The 25,298-nt window shown below is 40.8% G+C and overlaps 1 protein-coding gene across 2 annotated transcripts in view; it reads left to right on the top strand.

The window, feature by feature from the left end:
• Window positions 1-25,298, top strand: part of btbd11a (BTB (POZ) domain containing 11a) — a 203,454-nt gene that overhangs the window by 146,552 nt on the left and 31,604 nt on the right. For both annotated transcript variants that reach the window (XM_028570170.1, XM_028570171.1), the window contains exon 3: window positions 21,618-21,828. In XM_028570170.1, coding sequence (XP_028425971.1) covers window positions 21,618-21,828 — 211 coding nt within the window. The remainder of the gene's footprint in view (window positions 1-21,617; window positions 21,829-25,298) is intronic.

Genomic DNA, 25,298 nt, shown 5'->3' with positions numbered 1-25,298 from the left:
ATGAGCAACTTAAGGCTACAGTAATTGGCTCTCAATCACATTGACACTAATGTTTGATGAACAGCACTATGTTAAGTTCAGCGTCGAGCATATTCTAAACGCAGCAGTGATTGTTATGCACATTGAATCATCTCAAGGAATAATTTCCATAACTGTTTGCCAAATAGCCCCATTAGTGTGAAGGAATGCACGCTCCCTGTCCCTGTGGGCTGAGGCCAAGCCACTGCCTTCCTACTCTCCCCCCTCCCCCCCCCCCCCTCCCTTCCCTCACCCTTTGACAGGCTGCAGTGAGGAACCGTTCTGTTACAGCTGTTCTAACACCTGTTTATGAGTCACGCCGCCCAGAGACCTTTCAATCCAAGGTCAGCGCCTCAGAGGCTTTTAACCTCAACTTGAAAGAAAGGGCTCCACCTTTAACTGTGACACCCCCACTACCTCCAGCTCCACTCCAACCCCTGTCCTCGCCCTCTCCACAGTCACATGTTAGATCATCCTGTCCCCTCCAGGCATCTGCACACCGAGTTCCTGTCCGTGCACATTTGTCCTGGATGAATGTTTGTTTCACCCCCAAAGCAAATTAAAGACCAACGATTCACTATGCATCATCGATTAAAGCAAGAATTTGTAGTCTTTTCTTGTCCCCCAGTTAGTTAGCCACGGGGGCTAACTAATCACCTACTTCACACTTGAAGGTGCAGTGAATATCCTTTTTAAACCTGCAATAACTGACTAACTTTTAAAATTCAAAATAAGGCCTTAAAAGTATCGAATTCCATTAACAAAGTTCTTACTTTTTTTGTGTCCTTTCATAGGACACCATAACATAAATACCATAACGTCAAAATAACTGTGTGTGTGTGTGTGTGTGTGTGTGTGTGTGTGTGTGTGTGTGTGTGTGTGTGTGTGTGTATGTGTGTGTGTGTAAGTGACATTACAGCTAACTATGTTTGGTGCATGGTTTAGGGGATAGGGGTGGTACGGTTCATGAAAAAACATCCGAACTGTTCGGTTCGCTTGTCTCGGTGCGGAGCGTGTGTGCGTCGCACGGTTCGTCAGTACACTGTTAAAGCCGTTCTATACTAGACGCATCCAAGGTGGCGCGCGACATCGTGACGTCAAAATGACGATTTATGGCGCGCGAGCCGAGGTCGCGCACGGCTCTTTTTTTTTCAGCGGTGTGCGACAAAGCGGAAACAGGAGGCCTGAATGAGTTCGCCGACAACCGGATGCCAGGACTCTCAGAGTGACTGCAGGTCTCTCTGGTAAACCTACCGGGTTAAGATGAGCTCTTTTATGGTGAATGAAAGGCTCGATCCGACGAAGTAGGTCAGTGAATCACATCGAAGCATTGACGGCAATGCTGCTGCCAGTTCTGCCGTTGTTTACCTTTTTCTTCTTCTTCTAGTCCATAGAAAGAGCAACATTGGTAGCCTTTCCTCATTAGCGCCACCTCTGTTCAGGAGAAGACTGCAACTAGCGTCACGACCATCGCAGGTATAAATAGTCACAGATTTCATGACGTCACATATACATGCGCCAGCTCGGCTGCTGTTACTGTAAAACAGGCTTGAATGTGCACTAACCACTTACTGCCGTAGTGACCACTGTTGACACCGACTTGAGCGTGTAATATGTCTCCTTAACAGCAGGTGGCGCAAATCGGTATTGTCGCCCCAAAAAATAAAAACCGGCTGCTGATTGGACGAACGCGTCACGTGGGTCTGTTTTCTCCGGAAATTCAAAGACAGACTGTCATGGCGTCTCGTACTTTCTATGTTCTGAATACGATCTCATATTTTACGAAAATAGTTCATCGAAACATGTTTCTGAAAACATTTTAAGCGAGAAATAGGCCGTGCAGTTGCTGAATCTGTCTGTTTTTTTGATCGACAAAGGTCAGTTTAAAAGATTTTCGTAAAATTTTGAGAGGCGGCGAGCCGAGCCACCGCTCCTCAAGTGGAGTGCATGGATGTAGGTGGAGTGTGTAGTGCTGCAGGTCACGTCACGTGTAGAGAGCAATGGGAGAGATAAGGAAGGCTGCCCAGAGTTGGAGGATGCGCCAGCATCGTATAAGTCTGGTGTGTGGGAACATTTTGGATTTCATGTTACCTATGATGACAGCGGAAATAAAACAATAGATAGAACTGCCACTGTGTGCAAGCATTGTGCAACATGCATTCAATATGCTAATTTTAGCTATATATCATATGCTGAAGTATATTTCTCGAGTGTTAAAGATTAAAAGAAAAACTACACACACACACACACACACACACACACACACACACACACACACACACCTCACAAAGCTATTGTGTATTATATATGAATATGAGTATTATAATAAAATGTTTCATTAAATTATAGTATTTGGTAAATAATTATTTATATAGGGCTTAAAGTCCAAACTCCATTGTATCCCTTATACTTTTGCCGGTTTGCTAAGTGGTTTTAAAAAGGTCCTAAAAAGTCTCACATTTAACTTGGAGAACACATGAGGTAACCTGAGCTATACATTAACATTCATTTGGAGTTGTATTCAATCTAAGTCAACTTTTCACTCTCTTTTTAGCTTTAGTTTGGTTTCCACCAACTCTTGGGAGTAATATCTGGCTCTTAAGCAGTTAAATGCTCTACTATGTTAACCTGCGAGCCGCAAACGTTTTCTGTCTGCTGTATGGTAAAGAATAAATACTGTATACAGGGATGCTGCAGGTACCTTGTGGAAAAGAAAATCATTAACGTCGGCGGTGTGGCAGACGCACACTTTGAAGGTGTCATTAGCATCCAAGTGCAGGACATTCTGTTCACGTGCTTGGACCAGAAGGCAGAAAAAAGAAGCACAGGCTGCTCTTTGATTTCGGTTTAATCCACCGTGTGTTTGACTCCCTCCGCCGCGCTGCCTCAGCTGTACTACCTCACCTCCAGGGTCGGCCAGTCGAACACTGCCAAAGGTTGACATGTGGCTCGTAATGCAGTTGATGCCAGCTTCTCGCAGTCATTTAGTGGATTTCAGTGGATTTCTGTGGCACAGTTTACTCCTCATGTTGCATTATGTGAACAGATTGATCTGCAGAGTACGAGCCACTGAATTATATGAGTGTGAATCTGCTTTATCAAGTTCATGATGATTGCATTAAGGGTGCTACTTTTAGCATGTTCTACCATCTGCCTTTGCTAGAAAATAAAAGGAGCAGATTTTGCTGGAACTTTTGCATCTCATTTAGATCCTTTTTTTCCACCCACAGACTTTAGTTTGTTTATCAGAAACAGGTGCAACAACCTGCACAAACAGTTGCCTGTCATCTAAATTGCAGTTTGTGTATAATCAGCCTGTCCTCAGCCAGTCTGATTTATGCATATGTTTAAAGCATAGGTTTGGTGATAGTCTATGTAAATCCCATCAAAAGACCAAAACCAACACTGTAGTTTATTATATTTATATTTCAAGGTACAGCTTAAACTGAAGCCGTCAAGCAGGTATTGGACAGATATAGAAAGTTATAAGTTTAATTCTTAGGTGATTTTGCAGATTATTCCTTGAGACTGCTGTGTTAACAGAAGTCTTTCCTACGGGTTCCTGAAACATCAACTAGCCACTGATGAAATAAAAGATGTCGATGTTCCAACAAGGGCGTTGTAGATAAATACATTCCAGTGGTTATTACATCTCAGGCAGATGTAGTGTGGTTGTCTGTTTATGTGGAAATGATGTGTCCTCCTCTTAGCACATGTATTGAAAAAACAAAAACACGGTGGTCTAAAAGGAAATATAATGGATACACAACCGCAAATAGCACCAGGGGAGAGCCATGCTGAATTATGATATAAATTATAACGAGATGAGAGGAAAATAAAAAAATAAAAGAACACAATCTGGTCATTTCCAGGCAGCAAAGAACGAGGGGACTTTCAGTGATCTGCTAATGCACTGTGGTGATTTTACTCTTTTGAGAAAACATTTACACGTGTGCTTTAGGATGTAATTACGTTGGGACTTTAGGGGGACAGCAGCCAATAATGTGTACATTCTGCACCAGCTTACCTTGTTTCTTATTTCTTTACAACTTAGTCAGGTGCTATAAAATAACAATCCAGCAAATAATATATCATAATTCATTCAACCTTTATTTATCCTCGAGAGATCATTGAGGGGCGACGCTCATTTTCAATATCGAGTCAGATTACAAAGACAAAAACAGAACGACAACACAGAAAATACAATCATAAGAAATATAGAAAGACAATAAGATATTCTAAATTGGAAAATGATTTCATGAATAAATTAGGAGAATAAGGATGCAAAAGAAAGCACAACTATGTAAAGCAGTTACAAGCAGAAGTTTGCAGGTTTAAAACCAGATTTCTAAATTGTCCAAGAACAATTGAGTTGATTTTAAGAAAGTGCTGTAATTTGTTCCAGATAGTCCACATAGAAAGCATTTTTTTAGAAGCGTTTTTATATGTCAAGGTACACTTCCAATTGATTAAATGTATCAGTCAGACCCACCACGTTTTTTTTTTTTTTTTTTTTTTTTTTTTTTTTACGATTCAAGTCTTTTGTTGTTCATTTAGTGAAGCGTAATCTGCATAGACAGCTGTTTAAATCACACAAATACCCCGCTGTATATGTGTTTTGAACGTATTAACCATCTCTACATTGATTGATCAAGGCTCCCAAAGTGTCTGAGTCTGTTTCACTACTGGCAGATTCCAATCACTCGCTACAGTGGGCTGGGAAATACAATCAATGAATCAATACATTTTGGTTCAGTGAATTTCTGCTGCAGCCTGGTAAAGGCAGGTTAGCCAGCCGCTGTCCACACAGCTTCGGCAGAGACGTTTACGGAAGACGGAGTCAGTGTGGATCGGATGACAGAACTTTTCATTTTTTATGCACTTGGCTGCGTACAACCTCTACCAATGAATGAAAGTCGAAACCTGGGGCTTCCTCCAGTCTGCAAGCACTCAGTGCTGCTCGTAAAGCTTAATGCTGTAAGTGCATTGTAATAATTGATAATTTAATTGGTGGCTGGACAGTAAGAGGGCGCTGTTAAGAGCGATTTTAGTGAGTAAATCAAACTAAAACTGTTTGTAAATTATACCCTTGGTCCCAGTCAGAGCTGTATTTAGTTACTGCTAATGCACACTGAACATTACCTACTATTGCTGCTTCCCATTAAAGTCAATCTGACTTTACTTTAGCACTGTTTGTGACGGCAACTTGGAAGAAAGATGCAGCGTGATACAGTGACATTTTCACGTAAGTAGTTCTAGCTCTTCTTAGCTTTAGTGCTGCGAGCAAGACCAGAACAGTTTTTTTGTTTTAAAGGAATGTAGCACGGTTCCTGCAGAACCCATTGACACCAGGTTTCCTGTTTTCAGAAATCAGGTTACTGCCAAAATATGACAATATGCAGATTTCCTCAGTGTATTTGAACATAGCACCTGTGGCATTTTAATGTAAGGGTTATAGAGGCTGCTAGTCATCTCAGCGGTAGCCCTGTTTATTTACAGTAATTACACTAACGTTCATAATAAGAAATAATGTGCTAATGATAGGTTAATGTACACATGTTACAAGGACCCCCTCTAATATCACAGCACAGACCTGAAACAAATGGACAACATGAAGCAGGTGTTTCATGTTCAGACGCTGTGTCCCCACATAAGGCGTTTAAAATCTGCTCGGGATCAACGCATTTCAATTGTTTAAATTGAAGTCAATTTTAAGCTATTAGCTCAGTATCTGAAAAATAAACAAGATCATTTGAAAGTTAAGCGGCCACACGGAGCAGGTAGTCAGGGCAATTTCACACCCGAGCTGTTTGGTAATTAATGGATGATAGAAGAGGCTGTTAAAGAGCAACATTCATCACTATATCCATAATTTAATTCTGTTGAGGTGGACGAATGAGTCTTTTACTTTTGAAGTCACCATTATCTACCTGCTCATCGTATTTCATATCTTTGTCGGAGCGAGGAGAGCGGATCGCCGATGGCAGATTTGGGCAGTTGATGCTCTGGGCGTTTGCACTTTCCCTCATCTGTCATGACACTTTGCCTGTTTTCCTGTGTGTGTGTGTGTGTGTGTGTGTGTGTGTGTGTGTGTGTGTGTGTGTGTGTGTGTGTGTGTGGCATATAGGATCTATAGGGGCTGTACTGACATATTGTGACCAGGTGTGACAGAGAAAGGCGTTCATCTTTCAGCTCGGCAGCCGCCCTTTGGGTCAGAGAGAAGCCACTTGGCAAATAAACTGCGAAATGTAATACAGTGCAGGCATCTAACAATGGGGCCCTCCATTCCTGAAGCTGGGTGTGCCTCCACCACACAGGAAGTATTCAAAGTATGGACTTTGTTAAAGTTATAATCCTTTAAGATTTTCATGAAACCAAACTCAATATTTGATTCTATTAATGGTTGGCATTCTGTACTCTGTAAAGTAGTTGTCATTGGTAGTGATGTAGTCCGCCTTTGAACGAATGATGCAGCATGTAATCCAGTTTTTAATTACATCTCATTAATATCACCTTCCATGTTTGCTGTTCACTCCTCTGCAGGCATATCAGAGCTGGAGTTACTGCCAATGCAAATCCAACATCTCCTACTGCTGCTGCTTCTTATTTGTAGATGCTAGAATGTTGATATTGAACGTAACTGCATGACCACACGGCATACTAAGCAAGTTTAGTCCCTTAAGTTAGCAGCTAGCTAGCTATGAAGGGTTAGGTTAAAATATGCAGTTAGGGTTACATCTTGTGACTTATAAGGTGAGTTACATTTTCATGTATAATGAATTATAAAGTAGATTATTGCTGATTTTGGCCACATATTTATTCACTACAACGGTGCATTGCAGCAGGGTTCAAATACCTATCTGTGTTCACGCCTGCACAGTATACCCATGTTGTCATGCCACTGCCAACATGTTAGCACCTACCCTTCATAATAAAATCATTCAACTGGCTTTTATTGTGAAGCAGTTACAGGAAACGCAATGTATTTGTCGCCGTGGTTAGCGCTTACAGTGATCGGTTATGAAAACGTTTTCAAAAAAAGACGCTGGTTTCATTTTAAGTATTTTTTTTGGACAGCCAATCCGACAATCGACAATCCAAAAACAATTTGTTTGGCTGCACTGTAAACAGATACAGATGATCTTTAGTTGTATTTCTGTCTAAGGAGGTGCTCGAGGACTGTAACAGTAACCACAGTTGTCAGCAAATCAACCAGGACTGAAATGAGAAGGATTCAAACTTTAAGCTACATGGACCAAATCATCAGTTTGTCTAATTTGTACCTTTTTTATTTGACACAATATACATAGTTGCCACTTTGAATTTTAGATATGTTGATGTTTATCACAGGCTGTGCGCTTTAAACATCCCCCGCTCTGTATTTTCCTGGGCTGACAATATCCAGCTTGAAAAATGAGCCATTATGTATTCTACTGTGCAAAGTCAGAGAGGAAAAGTGCTTATTCTTCAGGGCTGAGTGGATTTCACAAAGAGAGAAATCCCTCTCCCCCTGAAAAGCTGCAGGAGTTGTGCGCTGGTTTGAAAGGGTACAGAAAATTGCACAGCAATGGGATGTAACTTCTCTTTTTCCAGGAAGTGATTTCTTACTGAATACCTGTCTAACTCTGGCTGGTGACCACATGCTTACAATTTCTATCCATAAACAAACATTATTCCCATGATAGATTATTATTAAAAAGCACACCCTGGGCGCCCGGATAGCTCAGTTGGTAGAGCGGGTGCCCGTATATATAGAGGTTTACTCCTCCATGCAGCGGGCCTGGGTTTGACTCCGACCTGTGGCCCTTTGCTGCGTGTCGCTCCCCCCTCTCTCTCCCCCTTCATTTCTTCAGCTGTCCTGTCAATAAAGTCCTAAAATGCCCCCCAAAAAATGCATACCCTTCATATTCTTACTTAGCACCCTGCATTTCAACAGAATTTCATTAATATCGCAGTGACTCGGAATACCTTCCAATCATCTCTGCTCCATTATTCCAAAATCACCATGTGGATGTGAGCTAATGGCTTCTCACACACACACACACACACACACACACACACACACACATACACTGACCATGGAGATTCACTGGGAGGTATTACATTTCATCTTGAGACCGTCCTTGCCATTCTCATTTTTCATCATATTAGAGGTAAAATACTTCTTCTGCTTCTCCATGCATCATCTTTCCTAATCTCACATCTGACCCACTTTTCAGCAAGGGTGACAGAAAAGAAGAAAAAAAAATGAATAATGAGTCAGACTTATTTTCTCTTAAGTTGAATGTTCTTAGAAATGCCCAACCAGGGACAAGAGTTGAGAATTAGCTCTAGCTATAAACTCTATATGCTGCGCATCAGTTACGGGCTTTGTATTGTATCTATGTTTGCTTGTATGGTCCCTGTTAAAAAAACAGATAATAATAATTAAAGCTCATAAAAAAAAACATCAAACATTCAGAAAACAGGGTGGTGCAGTTTGAGCTATGAGGTTTCTCTGTTTCTTTTTACCCATTTGACCACCTACTGATGATAATGTCACCCTTATGTGCTTTTCAGTCACTCTCTCTAATGGACATGTCAAGGCAGAGCAGTATCTCAATGTGCTGGGAAAGGTTCCTGCTGTCATTTAGTCTCCTTCCTTCCTCTGTCCTCTCAGAGGTCTGCAGTGCCATTCACTTCTTTGTTTCTGTCCACCTTAAATACAAGAAAAAAAGTTGACTTGGCTGGAAAGATGAGGCTAGCTCATTCAGCCACAGAGGCAGGGTGCGGCCATTTTCCTTATCTCTCCCAGCACCTTAAGGAGGACGGTGGGGGCATGCTGACACAAACAACCTTCCTCACAATCCTCCAGACATACACCTCTTCATCTCACACAAAAGACACATGCTGGAAAATCTTGTAGGCTGTTGCTGCATGCTGCAGTAATTATGTGAGGCTGGATTCATTATTGTATAATGGTTTAATGTCCCTCGATACCTGTCACAGGATCCCACTCACTCATCGCAGCTCAGTGCTGCCAAGATTAGAATAGCGATTATAGAGCTGTTAAGGTATAACTCAAGTCTTTTTCAAAAAGAAGATGAAAGACCACATTTTCTAAAGGTAAATCACTCAGACACTAGGGGTCTTTCTCAATTTGCATTCTTGTGTTTTCATAAGCGTGTTGGCAATTTCAAGATCAGAAGACTTAAAGGAGACCTAATGTAACTTGAAGTGAACCTTTTTATTCTGTATTCTCTATTAGGATCCCAATTAGCTTTCACAAAGTGCTCGCTAGTCTTCCTGAGGTCCACACAAAAACAATAACATAGTTAATAATAAGAACTAACTAATTTTAGATCACGCAGTATCAATAAATCTGTCTGTCATCTGTCTATCTTTCTGTCTGTGGCCAGATTTTGTCACTGCGATAGTGTCACAACCATGCAAAATACAGTCACGAACTTTATGGGCGTGTGGTAGAGGTCAAAATGAAGGCTGAGTTTGAGGATGGGTGTGGTCTGAGCAAGGGCGCCAGAAGTAGGGGATAGGAAGTAGGGAAGGGGCCATTGGCCTCCCTACTTTATGCCCCTGGCCCGATTTGGCATCGTGGCTGGTGTGATCCCATCGCAAGATGGTTTCTAGTTAGCAAATGTTAGCATGCTAACATGCTAAAATGGTGGACATTGTAAACATTTGTCAGTAAAGGTGTGTTCAGACTGAACACAAAGCTATTTGAGCAGTGTTTTTGCAGTCCTTGTTTTTTCACCCTGAACACAACTTACAGCTTAAAGACGTCGCTTCAGTTGGGTCACACTTAGTTTCCTCCAGTTTCTTTCCTTTTCCTCTTTTCTCTGTACAATATTAAAGCCTTGGGATAGGCCAAAGTTTTTGCCAAAGTTGAAACTCTTTTCAACTGACTGTTAGCTTCCACTTGTGTCTTTGCATCAACTTCATCTGCAAGCTGTAAATATGCTTCTCTGTTTGCCTTCTCTTTGACTATTTGGAAAGAATACTTTTCAACAAGAAAAGTATCAACTTTGTTGTATTTGTTATTTATCCTGGGTCTGTCTTACAAAGTATTACCAAGTGTCCTTTTGTCCTCCATAATCCATTGACAAAATTTCTAAAAGCTGATGTACAATTCCCAAAACACAAAGCAAAAACAAGGACGGACGGTGGATAAAGATCTCAGCAGTTTAGTTGCCAGCTGAGAATGCATCACATGGCGACTTGGCCAGCAGCAGCAAATGGGGAAAACGAAGGAGAGCCAAAGACACACTTAAAGAATGACCCATCACGCCCAAACAACTGTGTACTCCATTTTAAAGCCCTGATTATACAACATCAAACACGGGATCAATTTTAAACTGTAAACCGTTCTTCTTGGCATGTTCTTGAGAGGTTCGTTCCACAAGGACACAAACATTTACCGAGGACTCTTGACGGTAATAACCACGGACTTGTTGTCAAGCGCTAATTACTTTGTTCATGTTTAAGGTCAGCGGTCTCTGTTTACGTCTCCAATCAACGTTGTCATTTGATCATGCCGTTGCTATGTTGTCGCGCAGCCCAAGGGTTGGATTCTAATCAAAGTCTATTGAATGTATCGCATATCCAGCGAGGCTGATGAGTGCACACGACTGCACCGGCGTGTGTGTGAGCGTTCGAGTGTGCGGCACCTCTCCGGAGAGGTACAACACCCACAGGCAGATGTTCTTCATTAATAATTTCCCATCAGCCTGACACGTGAGAGCGGATGATATTCGAGGCTGCCTCTCTTAGCTCCTCGACTACTAGTGACTTTAGTGGCTAAGGGACAAGCTGAAGTAGTCCGAGTTTAACATCCACTTTACACTCAAGTCCTGCTGCAATAAGACTACGGACATTACACCATAGACTTCACAGCAGTGCTGCTGAGAGATAATGCACACTCACTAATTGAGTGTTTTGGAGAGAGCCCAGAAGGCTAATGGAAGTTTTGGGGTAATAAGGCGGTGAATTGAACAGGCTGCTCTTAGTTCTCACCTCACTGTTTCTGAAGAAAAAAAAAAAAGACAGGGCAGCTGTTTAGAGGCAAATACAGGCAGCTGTTTGCAGCAGTGCTTTGATGGAAGGGAACTTCACAAAAGGGCCTAATAGCTGTTGGTATTTGGACTGAACTCCTGTCATTAGGAAGGGTATTATTCTCAGGCTTTATTCACAGCCAATTTACCATTGACTCGTCATTCTTTTGCTACAAGAAGGCACTCCCATCTTCTGTGATTATTATGGCTTTTTTTTAGTCCTTAAGTCCTTTTATTTTAAAGAGACAAACTGTGTATATAGTGTATAGAGGCTTGACTATGACGTCTTTTGCTGGTTTTTCTCTTTTCTTTTTTAAAAATCATATGACTATAATTTAGACTATTTCGACCCTCCATGATTATGCTGCCAATATATTTTTCATTTTGAAAACCACAGACAATGTGACCAAAGACAAGAGTGGGTGAAAGAATTGGCTGTAGTTTGGTAGAATAATGAATGTGCCTGAAAAATATCTAGTTAAGTTTTTAATTTCTTAATATAACGTGCTCTAACTTTCTCTGATCTCTCACCTGTCTTTATCTTTGACAGTACAAATATTTTACCTTTGCTGTTACTTATTTTACCCATGAAGTTTACATACTGTAGTTTACAAGGTATTATTGCAGGTGTTGCCTTCAATCTTTTTTAGCCAAGCAGCTTGGCTCTAGTGAGTGTAATGGCTGTCTTGTCTGTCAGTTGGTCCACCACTTTGGTTCAGACTGATATATTGTGACAACTATTGGATGGATTGCCATGAAATTGGATACAGATATGTGTTATTCCCTGATAATGCATCCTAATGACTTTAATAATCCTCCTGACTTTTTCTCTAGCACCGCCGTGGCATTCACATTAGTGGTTTTTAGTGTGTCAGATGGTCCACAACTTTGGTACAGACTGATATATCTCGACAACTGTTGGATAAAATGCCATGAAATTTGGCACACACATTTATGTTCCTCACAGGATCAATTGTAATAACTTTGGTCCTTCTCTGACATTTCCAACTGTGCCATTATCAGGTCTAAATGTATTTCGCTTTGACCAAATACTTGCAGAACCAATGACATTCCCATCAGCCTCAGCTGTACTTTGTGTTTTGTTCTAGTTATCAAATGTTTGCATGCTAATGTGCTGTAATTGTAAAGCATATTTAAAAAAGGGATCAAAATAAGCCCTCAGCTGAAATATGGTGGTGCAGTACTATTCATGCACATTTGATAAATTGGATAATCAAGACCACACATCGGAAAGATATTTATTATAAACTGCAGCAATAGTGCTTCTGCAGATATTCACAGAAGAGCCATTAAAGTCCCTAAAAGAGCCATTAGACAGAATAAAGTGGCATCCATTTAGAAGTCCCCTCCTGTGAGTTGCAGGAAAGATGATGACAATAGGACGACAGAGTCAGTTTGTGTAATCTCCTGCTCCATCTCCACAGACTGGAAATATCTGGCAAAACTAAGATGATGAGGCAAAATGAAGCTACGGTTCAGAAGCCTCTTTAGACTGAGAGAAGTCATTATCAAGAAGGGTCTTGTTATTGTTAGTATTGTTATTTTCCACAGTTTCATAATTGTTAATGAACATACTTTTTCTGGGGATTTCTGGGACTTCTGGGGAAATGAGCCTTCACAGCTTTTTTCCCCCCCTGATGCACTGTGCATATCTGGTGTTTGTTTATTGCTCTTCTTCACAGTTATCAGTCCAGGAGTGGACAGCTGCAGGTGACAGGGGGCTTCTGGGGGAGGCTGTAATGACCAGAAAGAAGGATTCGTGATGGCTGCCGCACCAGTACTATCAGATATGATACAGAAGCAGTGCAGAGACAAGCACATGACTTTCCTAAACAGGGATTTCTTAACATTTGCAGCATCTTGCATCATGGGACCTTCATTCTGTATATTTATTCAAAATATCGTTGGGGGAGGGGGGGAGACTCTGAATGTTTGACCCCGGCTGACCCTGATACTCAAAATAACAAGGAGATATGAAATAAATGTAATATTTTTTGGTTAATTTCTAATTCAAAACTAAACCGTTCAATGATTTATTCTATGCCCCACTGTTCTGTTCAAGGATCATGGGGTCAAACAGATGGCTATTAGGCTGTTTCTGCCTTCAAGTGTTCCTGCCTCCAGAGATCCACTTAGTGGTGTTGTGACTAGTTAGGAAGGAACTGCACATTAACTAAGTTTGAATCAATTCATCAATAAAGTTAAAGCATGACAACTAAGAAAGAAACATTTTAAGCTGCGTTGATCGATTTTTGGCCACCAGAGGCGGGGCTGAGACGTGGTCAAAGTTGCTAAGCTATTCTAACTTTTGTTTTATTATTATTATTGCACACTAGCCACTTTTAGCACATCCTCTAGTCTAGAGTATGCCACCCCCACATTTCACCGCACATATTTAGGAGTATGTGACAAATAAATCCTTGAATCTTCAATGTTATCGCCTAATATATATATAGTAGTTATGAATAACATGCTATCAAACAGTTGCCTATTTACACATCCAGCTGACACGGAGCAACATTAGCATTAATTTGAGGTCGCGTTTCTGGCCACCTGATGAATGTAAGTTTAATATTCACTCCACGTTTGGATCTCCACCAACTCCCAAGAAAAACACCCTGAAGAGGGCTGTTTCTGCTGCTATATGTGGGTTGTAACCCAGCCCTATTTTAACATATACAAGAAGTGCCTATGCTTTAAGAATTTTATAATGAAATAACCATCTGAACAAAGGCTTTTTAACTTTTTGCCAAAAGGGTGCTTTCCTCTTTTTGGAAAAATATCTTAAGCTGCTAAATGCTTCACTTCACCAGCTAGTTGCTAACGTTGTTGCTAATGTTTGTCTTTCTACTATGTGGTGCTGGGTAGTTAGCGTACAGTTGATTTATCAGAGCTTTTTTACTGTAAACCGTTACCTGCTGCTGCTGCTGGAAACAGAGTTGAGGAGAGATGTAAGACTAAATCAAACCATAAATGTGCCTTTAAAAGAAAAAGGTTAGCTGAAAGAGGCTAAAACACTTTGTAGAGATTCATGCTACCTCTATGGAGTTGTCTCTATGAGCAATCCCTTTAACATTAAATATAGTCAATAGATTCAGTGTTAAAATGAAATGATTGATTGATTAATTGAGATCTATGTGTCGACCATTTAAAGTTAATGGCTGATATTTTCAGCATTTTCCTTGCTCCATGATGTAATTTGTTTTTAAAAGTTCCTTAATTATATCTCGTCTTTGCTTTTAATATTTGCTTTGTTGTTTGGTCATGTATGAGAGCATAGTATGATATTTTCAGAAGAGGTTCAAGGCAGTCCAATCGCTGGAACGGCTAGTGCATCACTGATGTCTGGTGCTTCAGAATAAATGAATCATTGTGTAGCATTTGTAGCATGGCACTTTATTTTGTTCTCTCTTAGAGGTTTTTTTTTTTTTTTTTTTCAGCCCAACCTTTGCAGATGGTGCCCTGCTGCTTTTCCATGTAGCTGGGATTTATTCAGAACACAAGCAGGGTGTCACATTACCATGAGTTCAGTGTATAAAACAATAAAATAGAAGATGGATCAGTGGTCCGCTCGTGACCAACCCTCCCTCTCCTCCCTCTATGGAGCCTGTTTGCAGGTAGAAAGGACTAGAAAAAAACACATTGGATATATTTTTACCTTTTTGTTTCATTCCTGTTTGGCTCACCGCCGGCTCACAGGTCGACTGGCCCAGCGGGTAAACTCCCAGAACTCCAGATGGTCCCTCTCTCTATGATTGCATCCTGGCCATAAAACTGTGACTTTAGATTATACAACCACCAAGCTGAGGACACAGTATATATACACATATATACAGTCTAAAAAGCAGCTACTGTACTGTATCTGTCAATGTCTATTCGAACACTTACGTTATCACTGACCTCCGTTCACATGTCCCATATTAAATATGTCTACTGGTGATTTATTCCCACTTTGAACAGCACTGGTAAAAGTATCTGGTAGTTATGTGTTGAAGATGACATGTCCTGTAATTGACTGTGATTAATAGTTGCCATGGAATTGCTAATGTGCCCCAAAGGCAGAGCTCGGAGTCGGTCGTATTACCAAGTGATGATTAAATGTCCTCGGTCCGGCCCCCGGGGAGTTATAGGCCGTGACAGTGTGTCAGAGGATAGCGGAACAATCGTCCATCTCAGTCCTCCATTAGGGAACACAACAGTTGTCTCGCCGTGATAATCTCGGTTCACATTTGACAAGAAGTTGGCTCACCTCACTTTGTCTGCTTGAATTACAGGCTTGTTTGCTGACTATTTTGGTCACGGGCAATGTGCTCTAGAAACACTTGACAATCACGTCTGTTCAATTAATTGATAGGTAGTTCAGACACCTAGTCAGAATTTTTATTTTCAATAAAGTATGCCATTTTTATCGTAACATTGGATCAAAAAACTGCAGCTTTTGTTGAAATACTTTTTTCAGTTTTATTATGTACGCTAGCATGTCTTTAACTTTTATTATGACACAAAAACTGCTTTAAAAAACAAACCAAAATAGGTCAAGTGTCTTTAGTTTCAAAAGTTAGTCAATTGCACTTTCATTATTAAGGCTACAGGAATAAATATTCATGTAGATCATTTTTGTGCACTTTTAGAGTGTTTGTTTTGCAGCTGGCATTTCCTCTGATCTCTGACTGGATTTCTGACCATCACGAAGCTCTGGTACAGTGTAGCTCCAAATAACTGGTGGTGACAGAAAAGAGTATACAAGCCTTTATTTTCTATATTATTATATTCCAAATCTTTGCAAACATACAAAACACAAAGAATAAAAAACAGCCCCAAATTGGTCAGACGCTATAATGGAAAACTATTATCCCAAATATGAAATAAACAGATAAAATAAAATTTAAAATATATGATAAGAAAATAAAACCATACAGAATCAGTGAAATACATGGTCTTTAGTGATATTGGTATTATTGGTGCCTTATATACTGTAGCAATAATGGACTAAAAATGAGATTTAAAAATCCTTTTGGGTTTTATGCTTATATTGCAAGAGGAACTTAATACCGTTCAATTGCTCTCCGTCAAAGTTAACACACGGTTCAATAAGTACAATAACTCAAACCACGTTCCCTGTGGCTTCTCGTTATGAGCACATAATTACATCGTGCTTTGTTGTTCCTGTGGCAGAGTAGGAGTACATTGATACCTAGAAAATACAAACTGCCATGTGAAGTATGTTTTAAAAGCAATCTTAACTTAAAAAGAGAAACATTACCTTGGACCAATATTCTAACACTGAGAAGAGAAAACATTAAAGTTGACGTCAAAAAGATTGTGGTTTTGATTAAAATACAGTATCTCACAAAAGTGAGTACACCCCTCACAATTTAGTAAGTATTTCATTATATCTTTTAATGGGACAACACTGAAGAAATTACACTTTGCTACAATGTAAAGTATTAAGTGTACAGCTTGTATAACAGTGTAAATGTGCTGTCCCCTCAAAATAACTCAACACACAGCCATTAATGTCTAAACTGCTGGCAACAAAAGTCAGTACACACCTATGTTAAATTTCCATAGAGGCAGGCAGATGTTTATTTTTAAAGGCCATTTATTTTATGGATCCAGGATACTATGCATCCTGATAAAGTTCCCTTGGCCTTTGGAATTAAATAGCTCCCCATCATCACATACCCTTCACCATACCTAGAGATTGGCATGGGGTACTTTCCATAAAATCATCTCTCAATGCAAATCAAACCAGTTATTAGGCTAACCGACATAAAACCATGCCATATTTACTAAAATGTGAGGGGTGTACTCACTTTTGTGAGATACTGTATCTCAACAGTTATTGGATTCATTTACATTACATTTTAAATTTGGTTCGCACATTCATATTCCCCTTAGGATGAATTGTGATTACTTTGGTGACAATATGACTTTTCATCTAGTGACATCATCAGGTCAAAATGTTCAATGTTCAATACTTTGGTTTTATAACCAAATACCTGTAAAACTAATTACATCAGCCTCAGCTGCAATCAGTGCTAATTAGCAAATGTTAGCATGCTAGAATAGGAGAGTGAACATGGTGACAATATACCTACTAAACTAAATCAGCATAATAACATTGTCTCTATGAGCATGTTGCCATGCTAGCATTAGCATTTACAGTAGCACTGCTGTGCTTAAGTACAGCCTCACTGAGACTCTTAGTCTTGTTAAAGTTTTGCTTTTGTGGAGCCAGAGGTTATTTTTATCTTGTTACATGAAAATAATTAGACCCATGAAGAAATTAGTTCTTATGTAGTTGTTTTAATGTAGTAGAAAAAGACGAGAGTACAGGGTCTGCAGCTTCTGTATGACAGAATTTACAGTGTTGACATTTCATTATAGCAGGGCGTTACTGCTCTGTGCTGGTTCGCCATTTTTTCTTAGGGAAAAGGGAACAAAGTTCTGCTCTTTAATGAGTCCTTCCAAGAGGGAAGGACTTGGCTGGGAGAAAAGGAAGACACTAAGCTGTCCCTATGATTAATTCAACTGAGATGAAGCATGAACCCCATAGGAGTTTTGCTTAGATAATTACAACAAAGGAGACTGGAGCAAATGTTGTCCTGCTGACAGAACCAAAGTCACAAGAACAATTAATGACGGCAAAGAAATCTTGATTATTAGCTGGCTTTTAGCTCAGAGGGACGGCGGCGGTTTAACCATTTGCATGGTGGCTGACTGTTATGTTGTTGTAGTAATAAACTAGATTTTGTCTTATATTTGTGGACGTGTTGTGGTTATAGAGTTCTGTTTATGCTCAGCAAGCTTTGCACTCCGCGGGGAGCATTGTCAGTTCTTGAACTTAGTGTTTCTCTGTTGTCTGTTTAGTTGTTAGTTTATATTGTTTTCCCACTGAGTACCTGGGGTTTTGTAACGTAAATGCATATTTCAGTCCTCTTGGTTTGATCTCCTTAATCTTTATCTCACTTCCTCTTAATATTCAGGCCAGTAGCACACTGCGTAAACTCACACTGAGTAGCATCTTGGGGACTACCTGACTACCTGCAATGGAAAGGTTTTCTGTGCTGAAGGAATTTGCCTAATTGATGTTTCAAGCTACATTCTACAGAGTACCAAACCAGCATAGCAAACAGTCTGCAAGCTTCACAGTATAGCTGCAAGTAATGATTGTTGCCTTTAATGATTACCTCTATGGTCTGATTGAGGGTAAGGATTGTTGCTGACTAAATGATAAGAAATTCATAATCAGTTTTTCTCATTTCAAGCCCGTAAAACCTTGGCTTCATTTCTCAATAAGATCAAATGTTCATGATTAAATAAGCAACAATTAAAGTTAAAGAATTAAAACAAACAGCCTTAGATATTATTTGTTAGAGTATTTAGCACTCAAAAGCTCAGCTAATCTATGTGGATGTGGTTTGATCACATTTGGTAGACAAACAACCCTCCAACTTACTGTCATCAGATTTTGATTAAAATGTATTAGTGATTAACCCTTTTCGAACCAGTCAGAAGAGCTCAGACAAAACAAGAATGGCATCAATATGTAATGTTTAATCACCAAAACTTTTGCAGAAAATGTTGAGTTCATGTAGGAGCCCAGCAATCATATAAAGAAGCTGATTGAGATAATAGGGTTTTTTAGAAACATCCCCATAACTTCCACCAAACCATGTTAGTTCTCCAAAGTCAATGACAACTGTAGCACTGGCTGTAGGTCTCATCTTCCTCAGTCCCAGGTCTTATCATGATTTCTTTGTTCTGCACCAAGCCCCTTCAGGAGCTGCCCCGCTGCATCTGATTCATTGCATACCTAATCATGTTTGTCTAAGATGTCATTGCTGGAGTCTTACCCGGCCACACATCTTCAATCACTTCAACAGTATCGTAGAATTCCCATGTACATATATTGATGTATTTAATTCTTTCTAGATAACAGTCTGTGAGGCTCCCTGGAGCCCGGAGTGCAAACTGTGCTGTGAGCATCGTGCTCTGTTTACGTTTGGCTGCCTGTGAACTCTGTCAGGGGCCTTTAGTCTGACAGATGGAGAACCTTGGAGCGCACTCTTACCGTGTCATTCTGTCTAAGCAATGAGGTTTCAAGACAGGCCAGCATTCCTCAGACTGGGTATTTTTGGGAACAAACAATCAAACAAGATCAAAGAGAGGATGTGTGTTGGGCTGTGATGTGTTTACTGTGAGCACTGCAGCTCACAGCTTCAGACTTTCACATATATTGTTTTATACACATATTACTCATGGATGCAGTAAGAGAATGCATTAACTCAGACTAAGATGCAGGCTGTGGTGTTTTCTGTCTGAACTCAGTGTCCGTGTTCTCCTTTAAGCCTCAAACCTCCAGCGTTCCAATAAACCAAGTAAATTATTAGATTAATGCAGGTATTCATTTTTCTGAGAAATCGACACTGCAGCCTAACACAGCAGTATTTTCCCTCTCAGAGCAATATCATTATTCTTAAATGCATCACTAAAGACCTCATCGATAAACTGCTGTGAATCTGCCAAAATCCTGAATCTGAGAATTATGACTCTCTAAATGTCAGCCAGCGCTGAATATCTGCCTCAGTAGTACACAAGTTTTGGATTTCAGACTTTGAAATTCACGGCTTGAAATGGGTTCATACCAAAAGCAATTGACAACATTCATCAAAGTGAAAAAGCACAACATGTTCTCTATTCTCTGCCTTTAATAAAGGTTTCCCTAATCTCTGTGGCCTGTGTACCTTTAACAGAGATCTGTTCGGTTATAAGGTTTTTTTGTGCGAGTCCTCGTGATGTTGGGAAAAATATTACAAGCTGTCCTCCATCATGACTTAATTGAAGTTTGGCTTTTCTAAACAAACTTTTTGATTTATGCCTCCTCAATTACGCACACTCTGCCTATTCTCGACCTTTATGCCCTAATGTGTGAAAGTGTTACAAATATTTTTGTCCCTACATTGTAACTAAAGCATCATTGCAGCTTATTTCATTTTGGATGTAATTATTACCTCCGCCAAGGAGTTTATGTTTGCAGTTTGGTTTGTTGGTTTGTTTGTCTTGTTTGTCGGAAAAACTACTGGCCCAATTTCCATGAAACTTGGTGGAAGGGTGTAGCATGGGTAAAGGAAGAACATTTAATTTTGGATCGGATCCAAATCACAGGGCAGCTATACAAATTATTTTTCACTTTCGTTAATATTGCAAGATAGGCCATGGCCTTGGCGGACATTGGCACTCTTTGAGTGCCCTTCTAGTTCATATTTTTGTCCGTCATGCTTATGTTTTTGATAACATCTTGGAACGTGGTAGCCTGGTTCCAGACCTCTGAATCATTGCCCACATTTCCAATTTTTCCAATCTATTTTTCTGTCCATTAGATGTTAAGCTGGAGCCAGGAGAAGGTAAGCTTAGCTTAGCACAAAGACTGGAAACAGGGGCAGATGTCTGGCCTGGCTTAAAGTTAACAAAATCCGACACCAGCACCTCTAAAGCTCTAAAGCACGTTTTGTCTTGTGCGCCGTAAAGAAAATGACATTTTGCCCTTTTACAGGTTGTTATGCTAGCTGCCCATGTTTCGCTAAGCTAACCAGCTGCTAGATGGATTTAACAGACATGAGTGTAATTGATCTTCTCATCGAACTGTCCACCTGAAAGGGAATGTTGAGCTTTTCCTACAATTGCAGTATTTCTTCGATCAGTGTAAAAAATGGTAACTTCAATGTTCCAAGCAAATGCTGCTGCAGCTTCTGCATCAACTGAAAAAATGACGTTGGCTCGACAAAAATACCTCACTCTGTCAAAATAAGAGCACGCTGCATTACTAACTCCATCGCAAAACTGTTTGTTTATGACCTGGTTGATCTTCTGATTTTCACAATTTATCACTCATTATAGAAACAATGATAAAGGTTCTTAAAACAATCTAAAGTATCCCCAGTCTATGATTATCCCTAATGCATCCAACTGTCCTACTAGCCCACAATCACATTTCTAACTTCAGGTAGGTCACAAGGCCTAAAAATGCTTCCCAGATTCATTTGACATTTTGCTCACACTGACACAGATATTGTTGTTTCCCCATGACTGTTAGGTAAGAAAACTGGGAGAAAGACTGAGAAATAAGAGCTAAGATAAAACGAGGATAGAATAAGAGCTCAGACTCCTAAGTTATTTACTGAGAGAAGTACAATGTGCCTAACATTTCAAGGCAGCTTTTCCCACTCACTAAGGATTGTGTGGGCATATGTGTATGACTAAATGTACGGTGAATCAGAGAGTGAGCGATTGAAGGAGTGAGTAGAAGTGTTGCGAGTACACCCATGACAAAGGAGTACAGAAGAAAATGAATTTGTGCTCTGAGAGTAATGCGTAGGACTTTGCTATAATGACTAGATCTTTCCTCAGCGTACTACACAATGTCATTATCTTCAATGAATTTCTGTTCCTGTCATTTTTATTTACCCTATTCTTCATCACATTATGTTGGTAAAATCTATTCTCATGTATGAAAAAATCCTCCAGGTGATCTGGTATCCCGGGCCATGCACCATCTCCAACCCCTGCACATCAAGAACCCCAGCAACGGGACTCCGGTCCACCAGAAGACCACCAACATCACAGTGCACTGGGAGCCCGAGGCCCTCTACACACTGTGTTACTTCATGCACTGTCCACAGATGGAGTGGGAGAACCCCAACGTTGAGCCATCCAAAGTCACTTTACAGACTGAGAGGTAAGTCCAGCCGTAACCATGGAGATGACGCTGCTTTCACACTTTTAGTTTAGTCCAAATTCAGTAACAGTTTGCCTAGTCTATATCCACGACATTCCACTTTCAGGATTGCTCTCGTTCTGCCGGAAATTCCGCCTGATGTCACTCTTTTTTCTCTCACGTTTTCAGATGTCCGTTACCTTCCACTTTCTATGTGTTGTATTTTTAAACTCCAGTCGATTTATGAGGACTATGGTTAACTGCTCCTCAGATCTCTGCAATCGAGACAGCTAGCTAGACTATCTGTCAAATCTGAGTTTTCTGTTGCACAACTAAAACAACCTTTTAACGTACACGTTCCACCAAAACAAGTTCCTTCCTGAGGCTATTTTCCAGCGGCACCGTGGCTCCGCTTGGTGCTTAGCACCACCCAAGACAATTGTGATTGGTTTAAACAAATGCCAATAAACGAGAGCACATTTTTCTCCCATCCCGGCTTGGTGTGTGGACTAGCCAGACCCTCCTCCACAGCGCTGTGAGAAAGTGTCTGGCAATGCAAGACTACGGTTTGCCTAAAAATGTGTAATAATATAAACTCTGTGTGGCATTCTTGAATTGTGAGCAGAAACACAGGAAAGATAAAAGAATACATTTTGTCATAGTAGAGAAGCAAAACATTCAGCACAGATTATTCCGTTCCCTTCAGTCGTGCTTAAGTGTCTCTCTAGTTTCCCTGTGTGCAGGACATTATTTCTCCACAGTTGCTCTATGATGAAATAACTACACTTATGTCGTAATGTAGGACACTATAAACAAGTGTGAAAGCAGACTAGGAGGGTTAAAATCAGATGGACTTTGGTTTAGAACTTAAACAAACCAACCCAGTGTGGAAACAGGATAGAATTTTACCAGTCAGAAATAATCTCATAGGTTGAGTTAAAGCTCGGTAGGTGAAGACCAAAGCTGTTTCCCGATTCAGTTGTTGAACGCCCTGTGATTAATAGATTACTAACAACCACAAACACTGTGTTATGAACACAGGAGGGACCCAAATGCAGGACACGGGCAGGGTTGGGTGATAGGAATTTTTATTGTAGAGCAGGATCTGGATAAGGGCCTTTTGGCCAGGAATGGGAAGAATGGAGATAATGGAGGACAGGGCTGGCATGAGTGTGGAATGAGGGGGAAGTGTTGCCGCCAGGGGTAGCTAGGAGGTTGGCAGGTAGGCAGGGAGACAAGCAGGAAGACAAGCAGGGTTGATGATCCTGGGACACAAGAGAGACGGGTTAAACACAAAGATAATTAATCACTACAGAAATAACTGAGTTTGCCTGGAAGCGTAACTACCACTGTGGTTGAAACAACAATCAGATGAATAATGGTTGAAGAGCCGGGCTAGGTTTCCTGTAGGCTGAGAGGCAGGTGAGCAGACCGTGTTCGAAACGTTGCCTCATTCGCTCTTCAAGTTTATTAAATAGTGAACTATATAGGGAATGACCAAACCTACGGACACTACACTGAAAACATATCGTTGAGTGACTTGCGTCCGTAGATGCACCGGTTATGTGTGTGACGTAGGCGGGCGCTCCCAGCATCATGTAACAATACCGAAACAAACCAAGCACTCATGTTACATTGCCACTGTTTAGAAACGAAAGCCCATTCCATTTTTCCTTTTCAATTTTCGCGGTTACTTCTGCTTCTTCTTCTCCTCCGGGAAAACACGACCATGCTGCATTGTGGTATATGGGAGTTAAATGTAGGGTACATCCAGGGCTTGACATTTACTTTTTTGCTTACCAGCCACTGTGGCTAGCGGTTTTCCAAAGCTGCTAGCCACTCAGCATTTTCACTAGCTATTTACTAACTATTTTGTGGAAAATGACATAGCAACACACCCTCGGTGACGGGAAGCTGAGTGCACAGACCAAATGTCCTGCTAAATTGTCCTGCTGCGCACTCTCTCTGTACTTCTACAAACCTATATTCCCTAAACAGGCTATGACCTGTACAGAGGCAACTGTTGCCTTGGCTTGCCATGTTGCATGCACACGCTGATCGGAGCTCTGTGGGATATTTTAAGGAATCGCCGTGGCTTGCTGGTCTGATGTGCCTATGGGCCACCGTTCTCCAGCCGTGGGCTGCTGCTGCACACTGGGTCACAGCTGTGTTCCTGTGTCGGGCAGCAGCACAGTGGCACAGTACTCCAGCCACCAGTGTTACAATATAATGGCATGCCACCTGCCAAAGTGGCTAGTGAGAGTGACTGTATTACCTGCCACTGCCGAAATCTACCCGCATTTGGCGGGTTGGCAGGTGCTAATGTCAAGCCCTGGGTACATCGTATGTACACTCAGATTAGCTGTGCATTGTGGGTATTTTATAGTGGACTATATAGTGAATGAAATTAACCGCGGAGAATTCGAACATCACTACAAAATGGTGCACTATTTCCATGATAGGTAACGGTTTCGAACACAGCTTGGGGGAGGTGATGAGCTGATTGCAAACAGGTGTACAGAATGAGCCCAGTGAGGAGCCAGGAGAATGAGGAAGGGAGACACCGCCAACACAAACACAACATAAACTGAGAGAGAGAAAGACAGGAACACTGGGAAGGGGAACACTAGGGAATGTCCTAAGGGTAGGGACACAGCTGTAACACACTGGCTTTTATAGTATGTCTGGCTACCATATGACACTGAAGTAGCTTTTTTATTGGCATATTTTAAGCGATTTACCAGATTCACCAGTAACTCTGACCACCCAGACACAAATACCTGGTAAATATGACACCGTCACGTGATATGTCCGTACTCTACCAGTTGTCAAGGATCACCTGAACATTTTTAAACAACTTACCTGTGCCCAAAGGATCAATTTAGGCAACAGAAAGCTGCCTTTCTTTGCCGCATTTGGAGAATGGCACAAGCCTCAGCAAGCATTTAACTGTCCCAAAGAGCCAAAAATAAAGCTATTTTGAAAATATATAATATAAATATATTGTCATTACATTTTCTCAATTAGTTAACTTGTATATTATGATATGTTGTCCTTTGCCTCCACTCATCAAGCTTTAATCAAGCAGTACAATGATTTTTATCTCTGAGAAATGTTTGTGTAAGTTGAAATCCAATCTCCAAAAAACTCCCACATTTCTGGCAAACCTCACACACTGTAAAAGATCTCTGTCCTGATAGGTAGACACATATATCCTTTCAACCATATTGCCTCTGTCAGGCTACGTTCAGACTGCAGGCCAAAGTGGCCCAAATCCAATTTTTTTGGGGTCAAGTGACCAGGTCAGGCTTCTTCAGAAGTAGTGTGAACACTCAAATCTAGCCCAGATCTGATTTTTTTCAGATCAGATTCAGGCCACTTCCACATGTGGTCCTGAATCCGACCCAGATCTGATTTTTTTCAATGCGACCGCAGTGTGAACAGCCAAGGCGGATTTGATGTGACTTTTACCTCCAAAACCCTCGCTGCGC

Source organism: Perca flavescens, chromosome 23 (assembly GCF_004354835.1).
Source record: "Perca flavescens isolate YP-PL-M2 chromosome 23, PFLA_1.0, whole genome shotgun sequence".
Taxonomy (NCBI): Eukaryota; Metazoa; Chordata; class Actinopteri; order Perciformes; family Percidae; genus Perca; species Perca flavescens.
This window is presented reverse-complemented; position numbering and strand designations above follow the sequence as displayed.